This window comes from Semicossyphus pulcher, unplaced genomic scaffold (assembly GCF_022749685.1).
Source record: "Semicossyphus pulcher isolate SPU_LCO1_2020_fin unplaced genomic scaffold, fSemPul1.0.p SCAF_8, whole genome shotgun sequence".
NCBI classification, from domain to species: domain Eukaryota; kingdom Metazoa; phylum Chordata; class Actinopteri; order Labriformes; family Labridae; genus Semicossyphus; species Semicossyphus pulcher.
The window spans coordinates 1361637-1384420 of NW_027211759.1; the positions used below are offsets into that span (position 1 = coordinate 1361637).

Sequence of the window (22784 nt, forward strand, 5' to 3'; positions counted from 1 at the left end):
GTGTAAGTAACATTACAGATTAACCATTTGATCGATTAGTCGATGCAACAACAATTCATCGTTCTTTGTCCTTTTTTCTGATGAAAGTGTCAAATATTTATAATATAAATAACATATAATAATATAATAATAATATATAATAACTGTTCACATTTTTCTCCAACTGAATATTTGTAGTTTTGTTGACTTCATTCAGACGTTTGGAGATCGATCTGTACATTTGCATGTTATTAAGAAATCAATAATAATCAATAATGAACCACCGAGTCGTAGCGATCAAGAAGAGTTCATTTCTATCCAGATGTATATATGTAAATATGTATATATGTATATATATGGATCCAGGACCCCTTCACTGACACACTGCTCAGTGCATCAGCCATCTGTGATAAGATCAGATCATCTTTATTGATTACACATTGGGGGACATTTAGTTACAACAGCCACAGCTCTGATGATCGTCAGAAATAAAGAAGCAGTAATAAACAATAATATACACGTTATTTACACCTAATAATTGCACTGACAACATGTACATGCAGTATCTGCATACATACAGGTACTTCTACACACATGCACATATTTATACATGTACAGCGTTGGTGATGAGGAGGGGACCGTCTGACTGAGATGACACAGGTTGTGATGTTGCTGTTCTAAAGTCCGCCTGCAGGTGGAGGTGTACAAGGTGTGCTTTGTTTCGTACTATTAGTTTTCCCTGCAGACGATTGAAGTGGACGACGTGCTGATTTCTACCAACATGGTTCCAACATGAGCGACACGTCGGACCTCTGGTGTGAGTTCTGACTTCACGTTAACTCCAGTTCTTTTAGGGTCCACAGTGTTTTCATACTTGTTATACATGTTAGCTCACTGACCAACACAGCCCAGATAAACACTCCTGCTCAGTTGAGTTTCCTTTCATTTAAACTCTTAGTGTGTTTATACCTGGCTGTCTGTGGATGATGTCATCAGTACTTTGCAGAGCTAAAATCAGACTCCTGAAATCTGCTGTTGACACGCTGTAAAGATCAGATATTTGTCCTCCAGTCTGTGAGGAGTGTCAGGACTATTTCCAGAACGAGTGTCCGTCACACGGCCCCCCGCTGTTCATCCCTGATACACCTGCAGCCCCAGGGTCTGCCAACAGGGCGGTGCTCACCGTCCCGTCAGGCCTGGAGGTCTTCACCGAGGGGGACGTGGTGGATGTTCGCTGCGTGGATCCAAACATCCCCAAAGGGGCGGTGTTTGGCCCGTACGAGGGGGAGTTGGTGACCAGGGACAAATCGTCAGGCTTCTTCTCCTGGATAGTGAGTTAAACCAGTCTGAGACCAGTTTAGAACCAGTGTAGACAGCTTACAGCAGCTACATCCATTCCAGACCACAACAAAGTCCAGTTCTTTACTAGCTTTCTGTGTTTCCATGTTTGTTCCAGATTGTTGATTTTAACAACACGTATCAATCCATCGATGGCAGCGATGAGACCAAAGCCAACTGGATGAGGTAACGCTTTATTTAGTGATGAAACAGATGTAGAGCCTTTCTGCTGAAATAAAGAACTTTCATGTGACCGAGCACTTCCTGTGTGTACTTTCCTTTCCGTAGCGATACCAGGTGATGTTAATGACTCAAACGTGTTTCTGCTGATGTTGGTGTTCTGCAGGTTTGTCCGCACCTCGTCAGAGGAGAGCGACAGGAACCTGACAGCGTTTCAGCACCGTAAGAACATTTACTTCAGAGCGTGTCGGACGCTGGAGGCCGGAGAGAAGCTGAGGGTTTGGTACAGCGACGACTACATCCAACGACTCCACTGCGTCTCTCAGGAGAGCATCGACCGCAACCTGGACTCAGGTGAGCAGCACACAGGTAGACCTTTCACAAAAATAACATTCACCTCAGTACAGACAGTTTTTTAACCTGTGGCCTATGTTTTTTACATGTTTACACGTAACAAAGTGTGTGAATGTCTCCAGTAGATGTGTTCATCCTGCAGCAGTACAACAGGCTGTAATGGCTGCAACATAATCCTTGATGGGTCAAAGGTCGTCCACTTAAAGTTCTTGTTGTTTCCACTGACAGGCTCAGATTGTTATTCTAAGTGTGTGACAACATGACAGAAAGGATCCCTACAGAGATAGACCTTTTTGTTACAGAGGAAGATGATTGTTTTAACCACACACAGACGTTACATCGCTCTCTGCAGACACACCAGAGCACTGAAGTCAGTCCTCCAGCAGGAGGTGCTGTCACACCGAGAGACCGGATCTGTATGAGAGATTGAGTGTTGGTTCTTTTACTTTTGAATGGTGATTGTTTTATTTTCACCTTTTCCATCGTGCCAATAGATGGAGTCGTTTATTCGTCCATCGTTTAGTATTTACACAGTTTTAATGGAAATAGAGAGGAAACAGACGGACTTCATGTGACAGCAGCTGACAGTGGTCGCTCTACTGGTTATCAAACTGCCCTCATGACCACCGCACTCACTGGAGTTGAAATGAGAAACTACCTCGTCTGTTCATTTACTGACAATTGAGCCATAAGGTCTCTTGGCAGTCTGTGGTTGCCATTATTCCTTGACATAGCTGAGAAACCTTTTTTTGTTCCAGGTGCAGAGAAGCCGGCCGTCCTTTCAAACATTCAGAAGGACTTTAAATCTCCGTATCTGCAGTCGGCTCTGCGGGGCAAACCCAGCCCGAGCAAACAACCTGACGAGGAGCTGGACGGCCAGCCTCCTGCGAAGAGGAAGAAGATCGACCTCATCTTCAAAGACGTCCTCGAGGCGTCTCTAGAGGACGCCAACAAGTCATCCCTCCTCAGTGACAGTAAAACAGCAGCGCCTGGTTCTGGGTCGTCTGAAAGCAGCTTTAACGTTCCTAAACTGAAGGTGGAGGAGAAAGAGGAGGAGAACCAGAGCGGAGAGGAACCCTCCACCTCCTTCTGCCCCAACTGTGTCAAACTGAAGAGGAGGATCCTGGAGCTGGAAGAGGAGCTGTCCCGTCTCAGAGGACAGGAGGCCGTGGTCGGTCCATCGATGTCTCAGCAGCAGCAGCAGCAACACAACCAGGTCCCGCCCCACCCTGAGCAAGGCCCCATCGAAGACTTTCAAGGTACGCTCTAAAAAAGGGGTGGAACCATTAGAACTTCTTTAGGCCCAGGGCTACATCTCCCTCTTTGTTAGAACCACATTTACAAACAACAGACATTATGTGCTTCTTAACATTTCGTGATGAACGGATATAATTGGACTGTTTATTTAGCACAGATTTTCTTTAAACAGAAATGACTCAGCTGCTGTCAGAAGTTGAATGTGTTTTTCTTTGCAGGGATGGAGCCCTTGACTCCCACTCAGGTCGTCCTGGATGAAGACGACCAGGATGTGGACTCGGCTGACGAGTCGATTGCCGCAGATCTTGTGATTTCTCCAGAAGACTCATCGAAGCTTTCCTCTGGAGGAGGACGACGGATTCGCCGCTTCAAACAGGAGTGGCTGAAAAAGTTCTGGTTCCTCCGCTACTCACCCACTCTCAATGAGATGTGGTGCCACGTCTGCCGCCAGTACACCGTCCAGTCATCCCGAACCTCCGCCTTTATCATTGGCTCTAAGCAGTTTAAGATCCACACCATCAAGCTCCACAGCCAGAGCAACCTCCACAAGAAGTGTCTGCAGCTGTACAAGCTGCGTATGCATCCGGAAAAGACCGAGGAGATGTGCAAGAACATGATGCTTCTGTTCAATGCAGCGTACCACTTGGCCCTTGAAGGGAGGCCCTTCTCTGACCTCCGTCCACTGGCAGAGCTTTTGAAGAGGTGTGAGCTCAAAGTGGTGGATCAGTACATGAACGAAGGAGACTGTCAGATCCTCATCCACCACATCGGCAGGGCTGTAAAGGAAGACCTGGCTGAGAAGATGCGCCTGTCTCCCTTCCTAAGTGTCATTATGGATGCCCAAAACGACGACCTGTTCTCAGACATGGTGGCAGTCTACGTCCAGTTCATTACCAATGAGGGCTCCCCGAACACAGAGTTCCTGTCCTTGCAGAGACTGAGCATGGCGAGCGTGGATGGGTATCTTCAGGCAATGGATCGAGCCTTCGGGGTCCTTGGCCTCAGGTTTCAGGACTTGCTGGTGGTGGGTCTGGGGGTAGACGGCACTAACATTTCTTCAGGAATGAGAGCCAACCTGTACATATCCGTACAAAAGACTTTTCCGTGGATCCTCTGCCTTCCTATCATGATCCACCGGCCCCATCTTGAGGTGCTTGATGCCATCAGTGGAAAGGAGCTCTCCTGCCTGGAGGACCTGGAAAACAACCTCAAGCAGCTCCTCAGTTTCTACCGCTACTCGCCTCGCATGATGGCCGAGTTGCGATCCACCGCTCCAACGCTGTCAGAGGAGGCAGAGTTCCTCGGAGACATTAGAGCCATTCGATGGATCATAGGAGAACCTAATGTCCTCAACGCACTTATCAAAGACTACCTGGAGGTTGTTGCACACCTGAAGGAGATCAGCAGCCAGACACAGAGGGCTGATGCTGCTGCCATCGCCCTGTCCCTCCTCCAGTTTCTCATGGACTATCAGTCAGTGAAGCTGATCTACTTCCTCCTGGACATCATAGCTGTTCTTTCACGATTGGCTTTCACCTTCCAGGGAGAGTACCTGCTGGTGTCCCAGGTGGAAGCCAAGATAGAAGAGGCAATTCAGGAGATCGGGCAGTTGGTGGACTGCCCTGGAGAGTATCTGCAGGAGTTTGAGGAAAATTTCAGAGAAACTTTTAACGGCGTTGCTTTAAAGAACCTGCGTGTTGCTGAGTCCAAGTTTCAGTCCATCCGAGAAAAGATCTGCAACAGAAGCCAGGGAATCCTGTCTCAGAGGTTGGACCTGCAGAGCCGCTCATTTGCCAAAGCCTGCAAAGTCCTGGACCTGTCCACCTGGCCTCACAGCCGGGAGGACCTACAAGCTTACGGAGAGGAAGAAATCCAGATGATATTCAACCATCTGGAATCCATTCCCTCTGGGGGACATGAGGGCTCCCTGACCAGGACGGAGGCCAAGGGCAGCCTGGTGGTGGAATGGAAGGATTTAAAAGCCGACTACTACAGTATGAACGGTTTTAAAGAGGTCATCAGTCATGTCTGCAGGTACAAGCAACGATTTCCTCTGTTGAACCGGATTGTGCAGGTTGTCAGGGTCCTGCCTAGTTCCACGGCTTGTTGCGATAAAGGCCGAGGGTCTCTTCAGAAGATGTGTAAGAACAATCGCTCCCGTCTGACTCTGGAGCAGATGAATGACCTGCTGACTGTGGCGGTTAACGGACCGCCCATCTCTAACTTTGATGGGAAGCGAGCGTTGGATAGCTGGTTTGAGGAGAAGTCAGGCAGCAGTTATTCTCTGTCAGCTGAGGCGTTGAACAGGATGTCGTCTGCTGATCAGAAGTCCGTCCTGCACAAGGTTGACGTCAACACAGAGTTCTACCCCGACGTTTAACAGGCAGACCCACAGGTGTAGGGCCACAACAAAAAAAAACGTTGTAAAGCTCACAAACGTTTGTAGCACCAATGCAAACCCAACGGGCAAACCACTGTCCAAGAGAAAGGGTCAACCAGGGGACCACGGGAAAAAGAGACACAAAACTACACAAAGAAACTACAAAGACACAAAACAACCACAACAAGATGCAAAACATCTTCAAAGAGACAAAAACAGCCACACAGAGACTCACAACCACCGGAGAGATGCAAAGAGACACACAACAACTACACAGAGAAGTGAAACAACCATAGACATGCAAAATGACTACAAAGAGAAAATAAACAACCACAGAGACACAAAATAACTTAAAGGATACACCACACAAAGATACACAAAGATACACAAAGACACACAAAGACACAAAGACACACAAAGATACACAAATATACACAAAGACACACAAAGACACACAAAGACACAAAGACACACAAAGATACACAAAGACACACAAAGACACAAAGATACACAAAGACACAACGACACACAACGACACACAAAGACACACAAAGACACAAAGACACAACGACACACAACGACACACAAAGACACACAAAGACACACAAAGACACACAGATACACAAAGACACACAAAGACACAAAGATACACAAAGACACAAAGACACACAAAGATACAAAGATACACAAAGATACACAAAGACACACAAAGACACACAAAGATACACAAAGACACAAAGATACTCAAAGACACACAAAGACACAAAGATACACAAAGACACAAAGACACACAAAGATACACAAAGACACAAAGACACACAAAGATACACAAAGACACAAAGACACACAGATACACAAAGACACACAAAGACACACAAAGATACACAAAGACACACAAAGACACAAAGACACAAAGATACACAAAGACACACAAAGACACACAAAGATACACAAAGACACAGAAAGACACAAAGATACTCAAAGACACACAAAGACACACAAAGACACAAAGATACACAAAGACACACAAAGATACACAAACACACACAAAGACACAAAGACACACAAAGACACACAAAGACACACAAAGACACAAAGACACACAAAGACACACAAAGACACACAAAGACACAAAGATACACAAAGACACTCAAAGACACAAAGATACACAAAGATACACAAAGATACACAAAGACACAAAGATACACAAAGATACACTAAGACACAAAGATACACAAAGACACACAAAGACACACAAAACAGCCAGAACAAGATGCAAAACATCTTCAGAGGCAAAAAAAACAGCCACAATGAAACAGGAGACTACAGAGACTCAGAACCACAGCAGAAATGTAATATGAACTAAAAAGGAAGTGAAACTCAAGACGTCCAAAAAGTACCACAACGAGACAAAGAACGACTACAAAGACAAGTAAAACCAGCACAGAGATACGAAAGTAAACTACCAGGCAGCGCTGTGACTGTCGGTGTGTTGGTGGGCCCCGCTGTAGCCTGGTCTGTCCCTGTTCAGCTGCATTGAGTGATGAAGTCTTGGCACTCCCACTGAATGGCTTCTTTCACTGCTCATTGTCACACTGAGGCTGCCGAGTGGCCCTGCACTTGTTAGATATCATAATAAAGCACTTGTTGCCAGAATAAAAGTCAGTTATACGTTCAACAATCAATTAGTGTCAAACTAAACGTCTGTGCCACTGAGCCGCTCTCTGCTTGTTTGCCAATGGGATATTCAGTCATGTAGTGCCTGACAGAACCGAACAGGCGAGCGTGTATAAAGGCTTTATATTTCTACTAGACAATCCTGCTTTATACTGTATATATTGTATAAACTGTATATATTGTAAAGCCTTTGAGCCTGTTTTTAAGAGAGTATTTTTCTCTTGAATTTGAAGATTGTGCCATAATAATGCAAGAACCGAAAGAAAAAGGTGCTATCCTGCTCTGCCATATTTGTTTAGATGTTCGGATGTACGATCTTTTCCTCTGATGCTTCTTGTTTGGAGGAACTTCAGTCTTTGCAAAGCCAAAGCTCCGCCTCAAATATAACTAATATCTTTTAAAGACTGCATGATGATACTCCGCTGTTGCTTATAGTGCAAACTTTTACTGTGTTATTATTGAGATGCCTTACGTAAGGCTGAAATAGACATGAGGATGGGGTTACAGAGCTGAGGCAGGATGATCTCAGCAGGAGGACGGTCGCTTGTTTCATTAAGACAAAGGGATCGTTGGACATTTTGGGAAATATTCTTAAATGAGATAACGTTGTGTTCATCTTTTATAATTCGAACCGTTAATACAGGCGAACGAGAAGCCGTTCATTTCAGCCTTCTAGTCGCTAAGTTAGCTAAGCTAAGCTACGCTAAGCTACGCTAAAAGCTCAAATCTTCTTCAGGTATTTTAAAACGTGTGTCCTACATTTTTAGGGTCTAAATTACTTGTATTTACAAAAAATTTAGGAATGGCTCCTGGAAAATGACCTCATCCTGCAGCAGTGAAACAGGCTGTAATGGCTGCAACATAATCCTTGATGGGTCAAAGGTCGTCCACTAAAAGTTCTTGTTGTTTCCACTGACAGGCTCAGATTGTTATTCTAAGTGTGTGACAACATGACAGAAAGGATCCCTACAGAGATAGACCTTTTTGTTACAGAGGAAGATGATTGTTTTAACCACACACAGACGTTACATCGCTCTCTGCACACACACCAGACTCCATTGAGTTCGAATCGACCTTTGACCCATCAAGGTTTATGTTGCAGCCATTACAGCCTGTTTCACTGCTGCAGGATGAACACATCTACTGGAGACACTCACACACTGTTTGTATTTATGATTCTTTTGATTCATTTAGACCAAAACATGTTTGAAAAACTGAATTCCTCTTTTAGTGAATTTCCCTGTAATGTCTTTTTCTCATTGATTTCTGTTCAAGCTGAATCGTGTTTCTTTGACCTCCAAAAGATGGAAGCAGTTTGTTTTCAGTGACACTCTGTGCATGTCTGTATTATATGCATGCAGGTTTTACAGTATAAATCCTACTTGCTTCTGAAAGCATCATGTCTGTATGCAGAATGTCTGAGCTGTTTCTTATTGGATGTCGGCTGATGACGTGCAGCTCCGAGCTCGCAGGAGCGTAAACAGACTGTTTGATCTGATATGAGTTTCACTGCTGCGACTTCAATCCAAACCTGTGACTACAGGATGACAATGTTTTGTGCTTCTCTTAACGCTGTTTGTGTTTTATCGGCTGGTGAACTTTAAACCGACATTTGGATGATTGTAACGTGACTCCGAGCTGCGTCGGCTTTCAGCTGATGTTTGAGGATTTTTCACTGCTGGAGTTTGAGAAATGATTTTTGGTTTTCAAAAAACCAAAAAGGAATTATTATTTGACTTGTGTGTTTGTTTTTTTCTCCTTCAAATGCTTTAAAAAAACTTTAAAAGCCATCTTATCTGAAGTTGTTTTGTCGGCCATCTTGAATGTATAATTGTGCTGGTGTGGGAGGTAAGAGGACAGGTTTGTCAGTTACACGTTCCGCACAGCTTCAATGTTGATATTCCTTCAGTTCATCACAAAGTCATCTGCAGTCGGCCTTCATTATCATCGAGCGGAGAAGAGACGATATAAAACCTTCTCTGAAAAAAACGTTTCAGGAAGTCAAGTTCAGACCTCAAAGTCGAGTCGGAATTTAAATCAAAGTAAATTTGGAGAATAAAGTCAGAATTAAAGATTAAAGTTTGAATTTTGAGAATCAATTTGAAATACTGAGATTAAAACAGGAATTCTGGGTGTTTCCAGGGAATTCCAAGAAGTTTGGATTTAGAGAAAGAATCTGAGTTTAACTGAGAGTTCAATAAATTCAGTCTGAGTCTAAATGTTTAGTATAAAGAAATAAGGCGCAGACTAAAGTTTGAATTCTGAGATTAAAGAAGGAATTCTCTGACTAAGTCGGAATGTGGATAATAAAGTCGGAATTCTGAATTCTTAGAAAAAAGTCAGATTTCTGAGTTAAAAGACGAAATGTTGGTTTTATTCAGTTTTCTGAGTTTATATTCAGAACTTTAAGAAGAAGCTGGAATTCTGGGATAAACTCATTTTAAATTTCTAATTTGACACTTTGGAATAAAGAGGAAATTCTGCTGTTATTCTTCACATTAAACTCACCTGTGTGTCGTGCCTCGTTCCTCCATCTGTGACTTCAACTGGAATTTCTACAAATAATATAAAAAACTTAATAAAATACACAAACATGTAAAATGGATACTTCTCTTGTCCAGGTGCTTTGAAACAGATTACATGTGTTTTAAGTTTCCTGTATAGTCGTCAGAGGATCCCAGCAGGGGGTCAGTCTGCTCAGGGGTCAGAGGTCAGAGACTGTTAAAGAGAATTTATATAACTTGTGCATCAAAGCTACACACAGTTCCTCTCTTGAAGTGTTGATGAGTGTGTCGATCTCCAGGAGACGGATCATGAAAAGAGAACAATCTGTTTCCGGCCAAGTTTCTCAGCCGCTCGGACTCGAGTGTAAAGAAGGAAGCAAATGTGTCCAAGAGCTGAAACAAAGAGCAGGAAGGGAATTGACATCCCATAACGCTCTGAATATTTTCATGTAAGAGGAGCCAGAACTGCTCGCAGACTGTCAGCCGTGATGTTGTGCTGTTATTACAGCGTGACAGAAAGTGAATGGACGCTGGCTGATGGTGAAACTGTGAGCTCTTTGTGTGCTGCTGAGGCTGCATGAGACCATCTTTGTGCTCAGACGTCTGCTCACTCGTTGTTCACCAGCGTCTGCAGCTGCCTGCAGTCTGACGTCACCTTCACTCACACTTAACTGGAACTATAAGAGTTCAATGATAAGTCTCTGAAGCAAACTTTGGTTTGAGGTCTGAAGTTGACTTGTATCGTGTGTCTTGATGTAGGGCTGCTCCTTTATTACTCAGAGGTCACAGGCCTGCTGGTTTGATAAACACGACGAGGCCGTAGATTCTCAGATGTATTCAGGGGCGGGCGCCTGGCTCGAGGCCGTTTAACCAGCAGTGAAACAAAACCCACACGTGGAAATGTTCCAGATGAAACGATGCCATTTAAAGTGCTTGTTTTTGTGTCAATGTGTGACTTTGGTGTTTTACAAGGTAAGTTCAGATCCAAGCAGCTCCTTCTGTGTCCTGTGAGCTAAAATCACTGTTTTTATCAATGGAGTCTGGTGCGCACTTTGACCCATCAAGGATTATGTTGCAGCCATTACAGCCTGCTGCAGGATGAACACATCATACACACCAGACTTTCTTTTGGAACATTTTAAACTGAAGATGTAAACAGTCGCAGCATCGGTCCGTGGTCTCTCCATTCACTGCTGACGTGTGGCACATCAGCCTCCCACAGTGTTGAACACGACTCTGAACACTGGTGATCTGTTTGCCAGAATGTGACTCTGCTCTGCTTGCTTTAACCAAAGTGTTTAGGTTTGTTTGACACTCCAGCTGATGTTTAAAAGAGCAGCAGGGAACCTCCTGATGGAGAATTAGGGGAAAGGGGACACGAAACAAACTATCGTGTCAATATCTGTGTCTAGTCGTGTTGTGTGTTATCAGCTTCTGTGTTCGCTGACGGCCCAGTGAAGTAGTTTAAATGAAAACCCAGTGTTTGGACAAAAGGCTCCGTGCAGCTTCAGACAGCAGCTGGATGCAGATAGTCTCTCCTCTGTGTGGAGCAGCTGACACTCCCGTCTGTCACACCCTGGGACGGATACATGACAAACACACCCCAACCAAACCCCTGCAGAAAAAAGGCTGCTTTTTCTGTGTCATCGCGCTGTCAGTCTGTGGTTCTCTGCTGCTGACACGACGCTGACAAAGAGTCTGTTAGAGCAAAGAGCTTCTGCACAACGTGTTGGAAAAAGATTCTTTTATCAGGTTTTAGTACAAAGAATAACGAAAAAAAAAACTACTTCCTGTTTATTTTCAGATACAGAATACAGCCTTTGTCCTCATTCATTCGTTTATGTTATTGTTATGTTTTTACTTCCTGTCTTATTTTGTAACCCCCCCCTCTCAGGGACGTTGCTGTACTTCATGCCTTTGTGTGTTTTCCCTTCTGTGTCATTGTGAGCCCCGCCCCTTTCATTTTCACCTGTGCCTGATTTCACACTTCAAGCCTTGCTCCTTGTGTGGATGTGTTCCTCGTGGCTCTACCTGTACTCCCTCCCTGAGCCCGTCGTTTTCCCTTTTTGTGTTACAGTAAATCCTTGTTAAAGTCTGCTGCTGGCTCCTCTCCCCTTACGTTTAATATTGATGCTGTGTTTTTCAGTTTGTCCTCACATGGTGTATAAATAAAGTTGTGTTGTTCAAAGGGTTCAAAGAGGCTGACTAAGAGAAAACAGAAGAACAATGCAGAAGAGTGGAAGAAGATTTAACATGTAAAGGTTAGGACTGTGACGATGACGTCAGTGAATGCCTCCGAGGCGTCTGACGGCCCAGACACAAATAATCAAATACCAGACTAATGCCAGAGTCTCCCACATGTCTGAGAGGAGGTCAGAGAGGAGGTCAGAGAGGAGGACAGAGAGGAGAGGAGGACAGAGAGGAGGACAGAGAGGAGGACAGAGAGGAGAGGAGGACAGAGAGGAGGTCAGAGAGGAGGACAGAGAGGAGAGGAGGACAGAGAGGAGGTCAGAGAGGAGAGGAGGTCAGAGAGGAGGACAGAGAGGAGAGGAGGTCAGAGAGGAGGACAGAGAGGAGAGGAGGACAGAGAGGAGGTCAGAGAGGAGAGGAGGTCAGAGAGGAGGACAGAGAGGAGAGGAGGACAGAGAGGAGGTCAGAGAGGAGGACAGAGAGGAGAGGAGGACAGAGAGGAGGACAGAGAGGAGGACAGAGAGGAGAGGAGGACAGAGAGGAGGTCAGAGAGGAGGACAGAGAGGAGAGGAGGACAGAGAGGAGGACAGAGAGGAGGACAGAGAGGAGGTCAGAGAGGAGAGGAGGACAGAGAGGAGGTCAGAGAGGAGAGGAGGTCAGAGAGGAGAGGAGGTCAGAGAGGAGGACAGAGAGGAGAGGAGGTCAGAGAGGAGGACAGAGAGGAGAGGAGGACAGAGAGGAGGTCAGAGAGGAGGACAGAGAGGAGAGGAGGACAGAGAGGAGGTCAGAGAGGAGAGGAGGACAGAGAGGAGGTCAGAGAGGAGGACAGAGAGGAGAGGAGGACAGAGAGGAGGACAGAGAGGAGGTCAGAGAGGAGGACAGAGAGGAGGACAGAGAGGAGAGGAGGACAGAGAGGAGGACAGAGAGGAGAGGAGGACAGAGAGGAGGTCAGAGAGGAGGACAGAGAGGAGAGGAGGACAGAGAGGAGGACAGAGAGGAGGACAGAGAGGAGAGGAGGTCAGAGAGGAGGTCAGAGAGGAGAGGAGGTCAGAGAGGAGGACAGAGAGGAGGTCAGAGAGGAGGACAGAGAGGAGAGGAGGACAGAGAGGAGGACAGAGAGGAGGTCAGAGAGGAGGACAGAGAGGAGAGGAGGACAGAGAGGAGGACAGAGAGGAGGTCAGAGAGGAGAGGAGGACAGAGAGGAGGTCAGAGAGGAGAGGAGGTCAGAGAGGAGAGGAGGTCAGAGAGGAGGTCAGAGAGGAGAGGAGGTCAGAGAGGAGAGGAGGTCAGAGAGGAGGACAGAGAGGAGAGGAGGTCAGAGAGGAGGACAGAGAGGAGGACAGAGAGGAGGTCAGAGAGGAGAGGAGGACAGAGAGGAGGACAGAGAGGAGGACAGAGAGGAGAGGAGGACAGAGAGGAGGACAGAGAGGAGGACAGAGAGGAGAGGAGGACACAGAGGAGGACAGAGAGGAGAGGAGGTCACAGAGGAGGTCAGAGAGGAGGACAGAGAGGAGAGGAGGACAGAGAGGAGGTCAGAGAGGAGAGGAGGTCACAGAGGAGGTCAGAGAGGAGGACAGAGAGGAGAGGAGGACAGAGAGGAGGTCAGAGAGGAGAGGAGGTCAGAGAGGAGAGGAGGACAGAGAGGAGGACAGAGAGGAGAGGAGGACAGAGAGGAGGACAGAGAGGAGAGGAGGTCACAGAGGAGGTCAGAGAGGAGGACAGAGAGGAGAGGAGGACAGAGAGGAGGTCAGAGAGGAGAGGAGGTCAGAGAGGAGAGGAGGTCAGAGAGGAGGACAGAGAGGAGGTCAGAGAGGAGGTCAGAGAGGAGGACAGAGAGGAGGACAGAGAGGAGGACAGAGAGGAGAGGAGGACAGAGAGGAGGACAGAGAGGAGGTCAGAGAGGAGAGGAGGTCAGAGAGGAGGACAGAGAGGAGGACAGAGAGGAGAGGAGGACACAGAGGAGGACAGAGAGGAGGACAGAGAGGAGAGGAGGACACAGAGGAGGACAGAGAGGAGAGGAGGTCACAGAGGAGGTCAGAGAGGAGGACAGAGAGGAGAGGAGGACAGAGAGGAGGTCAGAGAGGAGAGGAGGTCAGAGAGGAGGTCAGAGAGGAGGACAGAGAGGAGGACAGAGAGGAGGTCAGAGAGGAGAGGAGGACAGAGAGGAGGACAGAGAGGAGGACAGAGAGGAGAGGAGGACAGAGAGGAGGTCAGAGAGGAGAGGAGGTCAGAGAGGAGGACAGAGAGGAGGACAGAGAGGAGAGGAGGACAGAGAGGAGGACAGAGAGGAGGTCAGAGAGGAGGACAGAGAGGAGGTCAGAGAGGAGAGGAGGACAGAGAGGAGGACAGAGAGGAGGACAGAGAGGAGGTCAGAGAGGAGAGGAGGACAGAGAGGAGGACAGAGAGGAGGTCAGAGAGGAGAGGAGGACAGAGAGGAGGACAGAGAGGAGAGGAGGTCAGAGAGGAGGTCAGAGAGGAGGACAGAGAGGAGAGGAGGACAGAGAGGAGGTCAGAGAGGAGAGGAGGACAGAGAGGAGGTCAGAGAGGAGGACAGAGAGGAGAGGAGGACAGAGAGGAGGACAGAGAGGAGAGGAGGACAGAGAGGAGGTCAGAGAGGAGGACAGAGAGGAGGACAGAGAGGAGAGGAGGACAGAGAGGAGGACAGAGAGGAGGACAGAGAGGAGAGGAGGACAGAGAGGAGGTCAGAGAGGAGGACAGAGAGGAGAGGAGGACAGAGAGGAGGACAGAGAGGAGGTCAGAGAGGAGAGGAGGACAGAGAGGAGGTCAGAGAGGAGAGGAGGTCAGAGAGGAGAGGAGGTCAGAGAGGAGGACAGAGAGGAGAGGAGGTCAGAGAGGAGGACAGAGAGGAGAGGAGGACAGAGAGGAGGTCAGAGAGGAGGACAGAGAGGAGAGGAGGACAGAGAGGAGGTCAGAGAGGAGAGGAGGACAGAGAGGAGGTCAGAGAGGAGGACAGAGAGGAGAGGAGGACAGAGAGGAGGTCAGAGAGGAGGACAGAGAGGAGGACAGAGAGGAGAGGAGGACAGAGAGGAGGACAGAGAGGAGAGGAGGACAGAGAGGAGGTCAGAGAGGAGGACAGAGAGGAGAGGAGGACAGAGAGGAGGACAGAGAGGAGAGGAGGACAGAGAGGAGGACAGAGAGGAGGTCAGAGAGGAGGACAGAGAGGAGAGGAGGACAGAGAGGAGGACAGAGAGGAGGTCAGAGAGGAGGACAGAGAGGAGGTCAGAGAGGAGAGGAGGACAGAGAGGAGGTCAGAGAGGAGAGGAGGTCAGAGAGGAGAGGAGGTCAGAGAGGAGGTCAGAGAGGAGAGGAGGTCAGAGAGGAGAGGAGGTCAGAGAGGAGGACAGAGAGGAGAGGAGGTCAGAGAGGAGGACAGAGAGGAGGACAGAGAGGAGGTCAGAGAGGAGAGGAGGACAGAGAGGAGGTCAGAGAGGAGGACAGAGAGGAGGACAGAGAGGAGAGGAGGACAGAGAGGAGAGGAGGACAGAGAGGAGGACAGAGAGGAGGACAGAGAGGAGAGGAGGACACAGAGGAGGACAGAGAGGAGAGGAGGTCACAGAGGAGGTCAGAGAGGAGGACAGAGAGGAGAGGAGGACAGAGAGGAGGTCAGAGAGGAGAGGAGGTCACAGAGGAGGTCAGAGAGGAGGACAGAGAGGAGAGGAGGACAGAGAGGAGGTCAGAGAGGAGAGGAGGTCAGAGAGGAGAGGAGGACAGAGAGGAGGACAGAGAGGAGAGGAGGACAGAGAGGAGGACAGAGAGGAGGTCAGAGAGGAGAGGAGGTCAGAGAGGAGGACAGAGAGGAGGTCAGAGAGGAGAGGAGGTCAGAGAGGAGGTCAGAGAGGAGGACAGAGAGGAGAGGAGGACAGAGAGGAGGACAGAGAGGAGGACAGAGAGGAGAGGAGGACACAGAGGAGGACAGAGAGGAGAGGAGGTCACAGAGGAGGTCAGAGAGGAGGACAGAGAGGAGAGGAGGACAGAGAGGAGGTCAGAGAGGAGAGGAGGTCAGAGAGGAGGTCAGAGAGGAGGACAGAGAGGAGGACAGAGAGGAGGTCAGAGAGGAGAGGAGGACAGAGAGGAGGACAGAGAGGAGGACAGAGAGGAGAGGAGGACAGAGAGGAGGTCAGAGAGGAGAGGAGGTCAGAGAGGAGGACAGAGAGGAGGACAGAGAGGAGAGGTGGACAGAGAGGAGGACAGAGAGGAGGTCAGAGAGGAGGACAGAGAGGAGGTCAGAGAGGAGAGGAGGACAGAGAGGAGGACAGAGAGGAGGACAGAGAGGAGGTCAGAGAGGAGAGGAGGACAGAGAGGAGGACAGAGAGGAGGTCAGAGAGGAGAGGAGGACAGAGAGGAGGACAGAGAGGAGAGGAGGTCAGAGGGGAGGACAGAGAGGAGGTCAGAGAGGAGAGGAGGACAGAGAGGAGGACAGAGAGGAGGTCAGAGAGGAGAGGAGGACAGAGAGGAGGACAGAGAGGAGGACAGAGAGGAGGTCAGAGAGGAGAGGAGGACAGAGAGGAGGACAGAGAGGAGAGGAGGTCAGAGAGGAGAGGAGGACAGAGAGGAGGACAGAGAGGAGAGGAGGACAGAGAGGAGGTCAGAGGAGGACAGAGAGGAGGTCAGAGAGGAGAGGAGGTCAGAGAGGAGGACAGAGAGGAGGACAGAGAGGAGGACAGAGAGGAGAGGAGGACAGAGAGGAGGTCAGAGAGGAGGACAGAGAGGAGAGGAGGACAGAGAGGAGAGGAGGTCAGAGAGGAGGACAGAGAGGAGAGGAGGACACAGAGGAGGACAGAGAGGAGAGGAGGTCACAGAGGAGGTCAGAGAGGAGGACAGAGAGGAGGACAGAGAGGAGGTCAGAGAGGAGGACAGAGAGGAGGTCAGAGAGGAGAGGAGGACAGAGAGGAGGTCAGAGAGGAGAGGAGGTCAGAGAGGAGGTCAGAGAGGAGGTCAGAGAGGAGGTCAGAGAGGAGGACAGAGAGGAGAGGAGGACACAGAGGAGGTCAGAGAGGAGGTCAGAGAGGAGGACAGAGAGGAGAGGAGGACACAGAGGAGGACAGAGAGGAGAGGAGGACAGAGAGGAGGACAGAGAGGAGGTCAGAGAGGAGGACAGAGAGGAGGACACAGAGGAGGACAGAGAGGAGGTCAGAGAGGAGGACAGAGAGGAGAGGAGGACAGAGAGGAGGACAGAGAGGAGGACACAGAGGAGGACACAGAGGAGAGGAGGACACAGAGGAGGACAGAGAGGAGGACAGAGAGGAAGACAGAGAGGAGGACACAGAGGAGGTCAGAGAGGAGGACAGAGAGGAGGTCAGAGAGGAGGACAGAGAGGAGAGGAGGACAGAGAGGAGGACAGAGAGGAGGTCAGAGAGGAGGACAGAGAGGAGAGGAGGACACAGAGGAGGACAGAGAGGAGGTCAGAGAGGAGGACAGAGAGGAGGACAGAGAGGAGAGGAGGACAGAGAGGAGGACAGAGAGGAGAGGAGGACACAGAGGAGGACAGAGAGGAGGACAGAGAGGAGAGGAGGACACAGAGGCGGACACAGAGGAGGACAGAGAGGAGGACAGAGAGGAGGACAGAGAGGAGGTCAGAGAGGAGGACAGAGAGGAGGTCAGAGAGGAGGACAGAGAGGAGGACACAGAGGAGGTCAGAGAGGAGAGGAGGACACAGAGGAGGACAGAGAGGAGGACAGAGAGGAGAGGAGGACAGAGAGGAGGACAGAGAGGAGAGGAGGACACAGAGGAGGACAGAGAGGAGAGGAGGACACAGAGGAGGACAGAGAGGAGAGGAGGACACAGAGGAGGACAGAGAGGAGGACAGAGACGAGAGGAGGACAGAGAGGAGGACAGAGAGGAGAGGAGGACAGAGAGGAGGACAGAGAGGAGGTCAGAGAGGAGAGGAGGACAGAGAGGAGGACAGAGAGGAGGACACAGAGGAGGACACAGAGGAGAGGAGGACACAGAGGAGGACAGAGAGGAGGACAGAGAGGAGAGGAGGACAGAGAGGAGGACAGAGAGGAGGACAGAGAGGAGGACACAGAGGAGGACACAGAGGAGAGGAGGACACAGAGGAGGACAGAGAGGAGGACAGAGAGGAAGACAGAGAGGAGGACACAGAGGAGGTCAGAGAGGAGGACAGAGAGGAGGTCAGAGAGGAGGACAGAGAGGAGGACACAGAGGAGGACAGAGAGGAGGACAGAGAGGAGGTCAGAGAGGAGAGGAGGACACAGAGGAGGACAGAGAGGAGAGGAGGACAGAGAGGAGGACAGAGAGGAGGACAGAGAGGAGGACAGAGAGGAGAGGAGGACACAGAGGAGGACAGAGAGGAGAGGAGGACACAGAGGAGGACAGAGAGGAGGACAGAGAGGAAGACAGAGAGGAGGACACAGAGGAGGTCAGAGAGGAGGACAGAGAGGAGGACACAGGGGAGGACAGAGAGGAGGACACAGAGGAGGACAGAGAGGAGGACAGAGTGGGCCACAGTCTTCAAAAGTCCTCCAACCCAGACGACCACATGCGCTCATTTGTCGCTGCCCTGTGACACAGACCACAGAGTGTTGACCTCCACCTCTGCAGGGAGCACGCCTCAGAGCTGCATGTTCACACCAGACTAACGTTGTGGTTGACTTCAAATCGTTCTCTTCTGTTACGCTGACGCACCAAAACTTCTTCAGGAAAAAGAACACGATTATAAGACTTTGCATCGTTTCTGTATTTGCAGCCTTTTTGCTCTTAATGTTTTTATTTAGTCTGCACCTTGTTTTGACTTTAGCAGGTACTCCGGCTTCCTCCCACAGTCCAGAGACGTGCTCGGTAGGATCACTGGTGACTCTAAATGCCCGTAGGTGTGAATGTGAGCGTGAAAGGTTGTCTGTCTCTCTGGCCTTTGTTCACTGCAAGATGACAGTCCTGAACTGACCGCATGTGCAAAAGAACAATAGCAAAGTCTACCAGCGCACAATAGTGACAGATAAGGACCACATGTGAAAGGGAGTGTTCACACCTGTGGGTAAGGCTGTCCACATGTTGATAGCAGGTCTGAGCGGGGTCAGCCCTATAACTGACAGGTGACCTGTCCAAGTGTAACCCCGCCTCTCGCCTAATGACAGCTGGGATAGGCTCCAGCCCCGCCTCTCCCGAACCAGGAACCTTCTAGCTGTGAGGCGACAGTACTAACCACTGCACCACCGTGCCGCCCTGACAACATGTAAAATGTGATTCCTTCAGGTTGTTAGAACTTTAATGTTTTCTTCTGCTCAGATCTCATTTCTCATTTCGCTGCTTTAAATCTGATATCATCATGATTTATGTAAACATCAGACTTCTTCAGATTTAAGGTGTAAAATATGGATGAACTCACGGTTTGTTTCAGGGTCACTATTTAGAGGCTGCATGTGTACATTTACAGAGTGTGAGTGTTACAGGGTTAAACAGGGTCACAGGGTCAGAGGCGTGTAAAGTCAAGACAATAATGACTGAGAGTTCACTGTGTACATCACTGTACAGATATATAATGTGACTATAGGAGTGCTCTGAAAGGAGCTTTAAACAGATGAGCAGCAGCTTACACACACACACACACACACACAGACACACACAGATCTGTAATAAGAGCGTCAGTGAGGCGGTGCTCTGTGACTGTTGGAGGAGGAAGAGGACAGACATTCTTTGTGGTCTTCTGGACAAAGAGTCGTTCTCAGGCGCCTGTCGTTCTCCTCCCCGGGTCACAGCGGACCAGAACGGACACCAAACCCGGCCGGACGCTCCTCTGCTCCCACCTGACTCCTTCCTCCGCCTGGTTTTACTCCTCTCCTGCAGGGAGACGACATGAAGCGCCGCCTCGGGCTGATCCTGCTGCTCTGCTCTGGGATGATTCAGTTGGGTGAGTGGACGGAGACCATCACACACTGACAGCTGCATCCACACACGATACTTCTTAAAATAACTACATTTACACGAATACATCTGTCATACAGTATTGGTGTTCTTTGACTCATTCAACTCAACTTTTGACTCATTAAGACTTTTAATGAGACTGTAAACTGAGACCTGACCGGGCACTGGAGTCTGGTCTAAAATATATTTAGTCCTGTCCCGTTTTACTTCAGCAGGTCTCTGCTGCTAAGATAGACATTTAAAGCTAATCAGTTAGCAAGCAAAATCAAGCTACGTACCTGATGGTAACCGCTAGCTAGCATAAATTAGCAGGGTGTTGCGCAGTGAAATAGTGCTCCTGCAGGTTCACATGTGATTGAAGAAAATGCTTTGCATGTAGAGGGACTAAAAATGTTTTTATATTTTATGTATTGGGTTATTCCGCTAAATTCACTCGTAGTACCTTTAAAAACTAGCTTAATACCTAGCAAAGCTAAACTTCTCTATATATATATATATATATATATATATATACACACACAGACACACACACACACACACATATACATATATATATACATATACATATACATATATATATACATGTATATATGTATATATATACAGTCTAAATATGTACTTTGGATATGGCACTAACGTTCTGTTTAACTGCTGTACCAGGAGCTGGTGCATAATTTAAGAGACATTCATTTTTAATGTTGCACTGCTGATCAGGCTGCAGAGATGCAGTCAGGATATTCATATAAATACTGTCATGTATTAAGTCAGAGAATAGCTTGTTAGTCTTTACATACAAACTTCACTCGTGTGTTAAAAGCAGTTTTAGTGAAGGCAGTGAAACTTCGGTACAACTGTTAAAAGAACATCTCTCAAAAAGGACTCGGTTCTACTCATGTGTACGAAACATTTCAAAACAGCAGTGTCGTTCGTGAACGTAGCATCACTTAATATTTCTACTTTGTCTGTTAGCTGTCTGAGTGACATTATATTTATGATTTAAAGGGAGCTTTATCTTCAATTCAAATTAAATTCTCGTAAGTTAAATGAGACGTTAGCTACTGAAATCCGCAAAGCTAGCTACCTTCTTGCTAAGCTAGCTACCATTAGCCTACAGGAGTGTAGCTGTTTCTCTTCTCCATTATGAATTGATTTAGATGCTGCCTAATTAAACTATGTGGAAGAATTACGTTATTTCATTAGAGTATATTTTCTATTTACAGAACACAAACAAAGGGAAAATCATTATCTTAACTTAGCTTTGTTTTTAGCCGAGGCTAGCATTAGCTTTCTCACATGCTAGCTTACACATGAAATAGCAAATAGACATTAACATGAAGAGTGGATTATGGTGCAGGACAAGTTTAAAGCTCCTGTGAGGAGTTTTTCTCTGGTTATGAAACTGATGACTCTACATGAGCTACTACAGCAGACCAGACCATCAGCGTGAGAGTGATTATTTCTCTGTAGTTATTTTTAATGCCTGAAACTGCTGGGGGGGGGGGGGGGGGGGGGGTAGGTGTCAGACGGAGCGATTCCCTGCACGCTGCCTCTGTTTACATTTTACAGGGCTAACATGTAAAGTGAGTGAAACATACGACTGTTACAGAAAGCAGGATGACATTTGATGTTAAAAAACACCACTTCAGTATGAACAGTACAAAATGAGCAAAGAGATCAGCGGTACGGCTTCGTCCACAGGGGGCGCCAACATCAACACGAACACAAAGTTCCTCACAGCAGCTTTAAGACGTCCCTCCAGATGTTTCTGTGCTTTTTGTTATGAAATCTGGTTAACAGAGAGGAAACTTTTTCAGCAAGTGTTAATATGAGCTTTAAACTTCAAAGATCACTTTAAAAATTCAAAGTATTATTGCTGTATTATTCTGAAATCATAAGAAAATAAATATGGAAAAGTTACATGATGTACGTATGTTCATGTGTCTGTATCTCTGTGTGTTAGTGATGTGATATTGATCTGTATGAACACTGGATGAGCTAAATGTAGGTGGTTGTTCCTCCTCCTCTTCCTCCTCTTCCTCCTCTTCTTCTTCTTCTTCTCTACCTCTTTCTCCTCCTCCTGCTTCTTCAGGTTCAGGACTTCGTTGCTATAAGTGCTCTGACTACACGGGACTCTGTCAGAACGTGCAGGAGTGCACATATGAAGACTCGTGTATATCTCTGAGTGAGAGAGGTCAGTTATCACCTGCAGGTTCCCGTCATCAGAGGATTACTCATCACATTTCACCAGTATCACAAATGTCCACATGCTTCATAAACCAGATATTCTCAAAACCAAAAATTCTCTGGTTACAACGTCTTACCTGTGTGTGTGTGTGTGTGTGTGTGTGTGTGTGCGTGTGTGCGTGTGTCCAGGTGGGAAGACCATCCGTCAGTGCATCCGGTACACAGACTGCGATAACTCCCGTCTCACCCAGATGTTCCCGGCGATCTCGGGCTTCACGTACCGATGCTGCAGCAGCAACCTGTGCAACTCCAGCAACGCTGTTACCATGGCAACGTCCCTCCTGGCCCTGCTGGGGTCGCTGCTGAGCTCCTGGTGGTGCTCGACCTGAAACACCTGCAGCTTACAGGAGGTTATTGTTTCTGTTAACATGAACTAAACACAGTGATGATGTTGTCGGCACTTACAGGTTCTCAGGTCTCGTGTTTTAAAGTCTTTTTTTCACCTTTTTTGCTAATTTGCAATTTTATACTTTTTACACATTTAACAATAAAAACAAGAAAACAAGTTTTTGTTTTATTAGATTTTTTGTGTCAAATTAATATTTTCTTCCAGAAGTGGACGAAGCCTCCGGGTCCAGAAAGTGAAGCCAATGCAGACATGTCTGTTTTCTTATGTCCAGCAGGGGGCGTCTCCACTGGTTACAAAAAGAAGTCTGATCCTATAGAAGCCTATGAGAACATGCTCCTCCTCCTCTCCTGATGTATTCCCTCAGTAAACATGTTCCTAATGACTTTATGGTCTCAGTCTCTAGTTTCAAGTCTTCTTCAACACAGCATGA

The 22784-nt window shown here is 47.9% G+C and overlaps 2 protein-coding genes across 4 annotated transcripts; both read left to right on the forward strand.

The window, feature by feature from the left end:
• The first annotated feature begins 171 nt into the window (after positions 1-171).
• prdm11 (PR domain containing 11) lies at positions 172-9759 on the forward strand. Its single transcript, XM_069685892.1, has 6 exons — positions 172-796; positions 1051-1310; positions 1436-1503; positions 1664-1851; positions 2610-3110; positions 3327-9759. The coding sequence occupies exons 1-6, from the start codon at positions 772-774 to the stop codon at positions 5486-5488; spliced, it is 3204 nt and encodes a 1067-aa protein (XP_069541993.1). The 5' UTR covers positions 172-771; the 3' UTR covers positions 5489-9759.
• Positions 9760-19513: 9754 nt separating this feature from the next.
• cd59b (CD59 molecule (CD59 blood group) b) lies at positions 19514-22727 on the forward strand. Of its 3 annotated transcripts, none has more exons than XM_069686455.1 (4): positions 19514-19747; positions 21851-21952; positions 22135-22355; positions 22626-22707. In XM_069686455.1, exons 1-3 carry the CDS (start codon positions 19693-19695, stop codon positions 22332-22334), a joined length of 357 nt encoding a protein of 118 aa, XP_069542556.1. In that variant the 5' UTR covers positions 19514-19692; the 3' UTR covers positions 22335-22355; positions 22626-22707. The 3 variants fall into 3 exon arrangements, with proteins under 3 accessions (XP_069542556.1, XP_069542557.1, XP_069542555.1); XM_069686456.1 differs by having other exon boundaries at positions 22629-22707; XM_069686454.1 differs by having other exon boundaries at positions 22135-22727.
• The last annotated feature ends 57 nt before the right edge of the window (positions 22728-22784 follow it).

Excerpts from the sequence above, each read along its gene's own strand:
- prdm11 (XM_069685892.1), top strand. The coding sequence starts at position 772 with ATGAGCGACACGTCGGACCTCTGGT. Across the intron at positions 1,311-1,435 it reads CAGGCTTCTTCTCCTGGATA|ATTGTTGATTTTAACAACAC; the intron begins GTGAGTTAAACC and ends TGTTTGTTCCAG. Across the intron at positions 1,852-2,609 it reads CGACCGCAACCTGGACTCAG|GTGCAGAGAAGCCGGCCGTC; the intron begins GTGAGCAGCACA and ends TTTTTGTTCCAG.
- cd59b (XM_069686454.1), top strand. The coding sequence starts at position 19,693 with ATGAAGCGCCGCCTCGGGCTGATCCTGCTGCTCTGCTCTGGGATGATT. Across the intron at positions 19,748-21,850 it reads CTCTGGGATGATTCAGTTGG|GTTCAGGACTTCGTTGCTAT; the intron begins GTGAGTGGACGG and ends CTGCTTCTTCAG. Across the intron at positions 21,953-22,134 it reads TATATCTCTGAGTGAGAGAG|GTGGGAAGACCATCCGTCAG; the intron begins GTCAGTTATCAC and ends GCGTGTGTCCAG.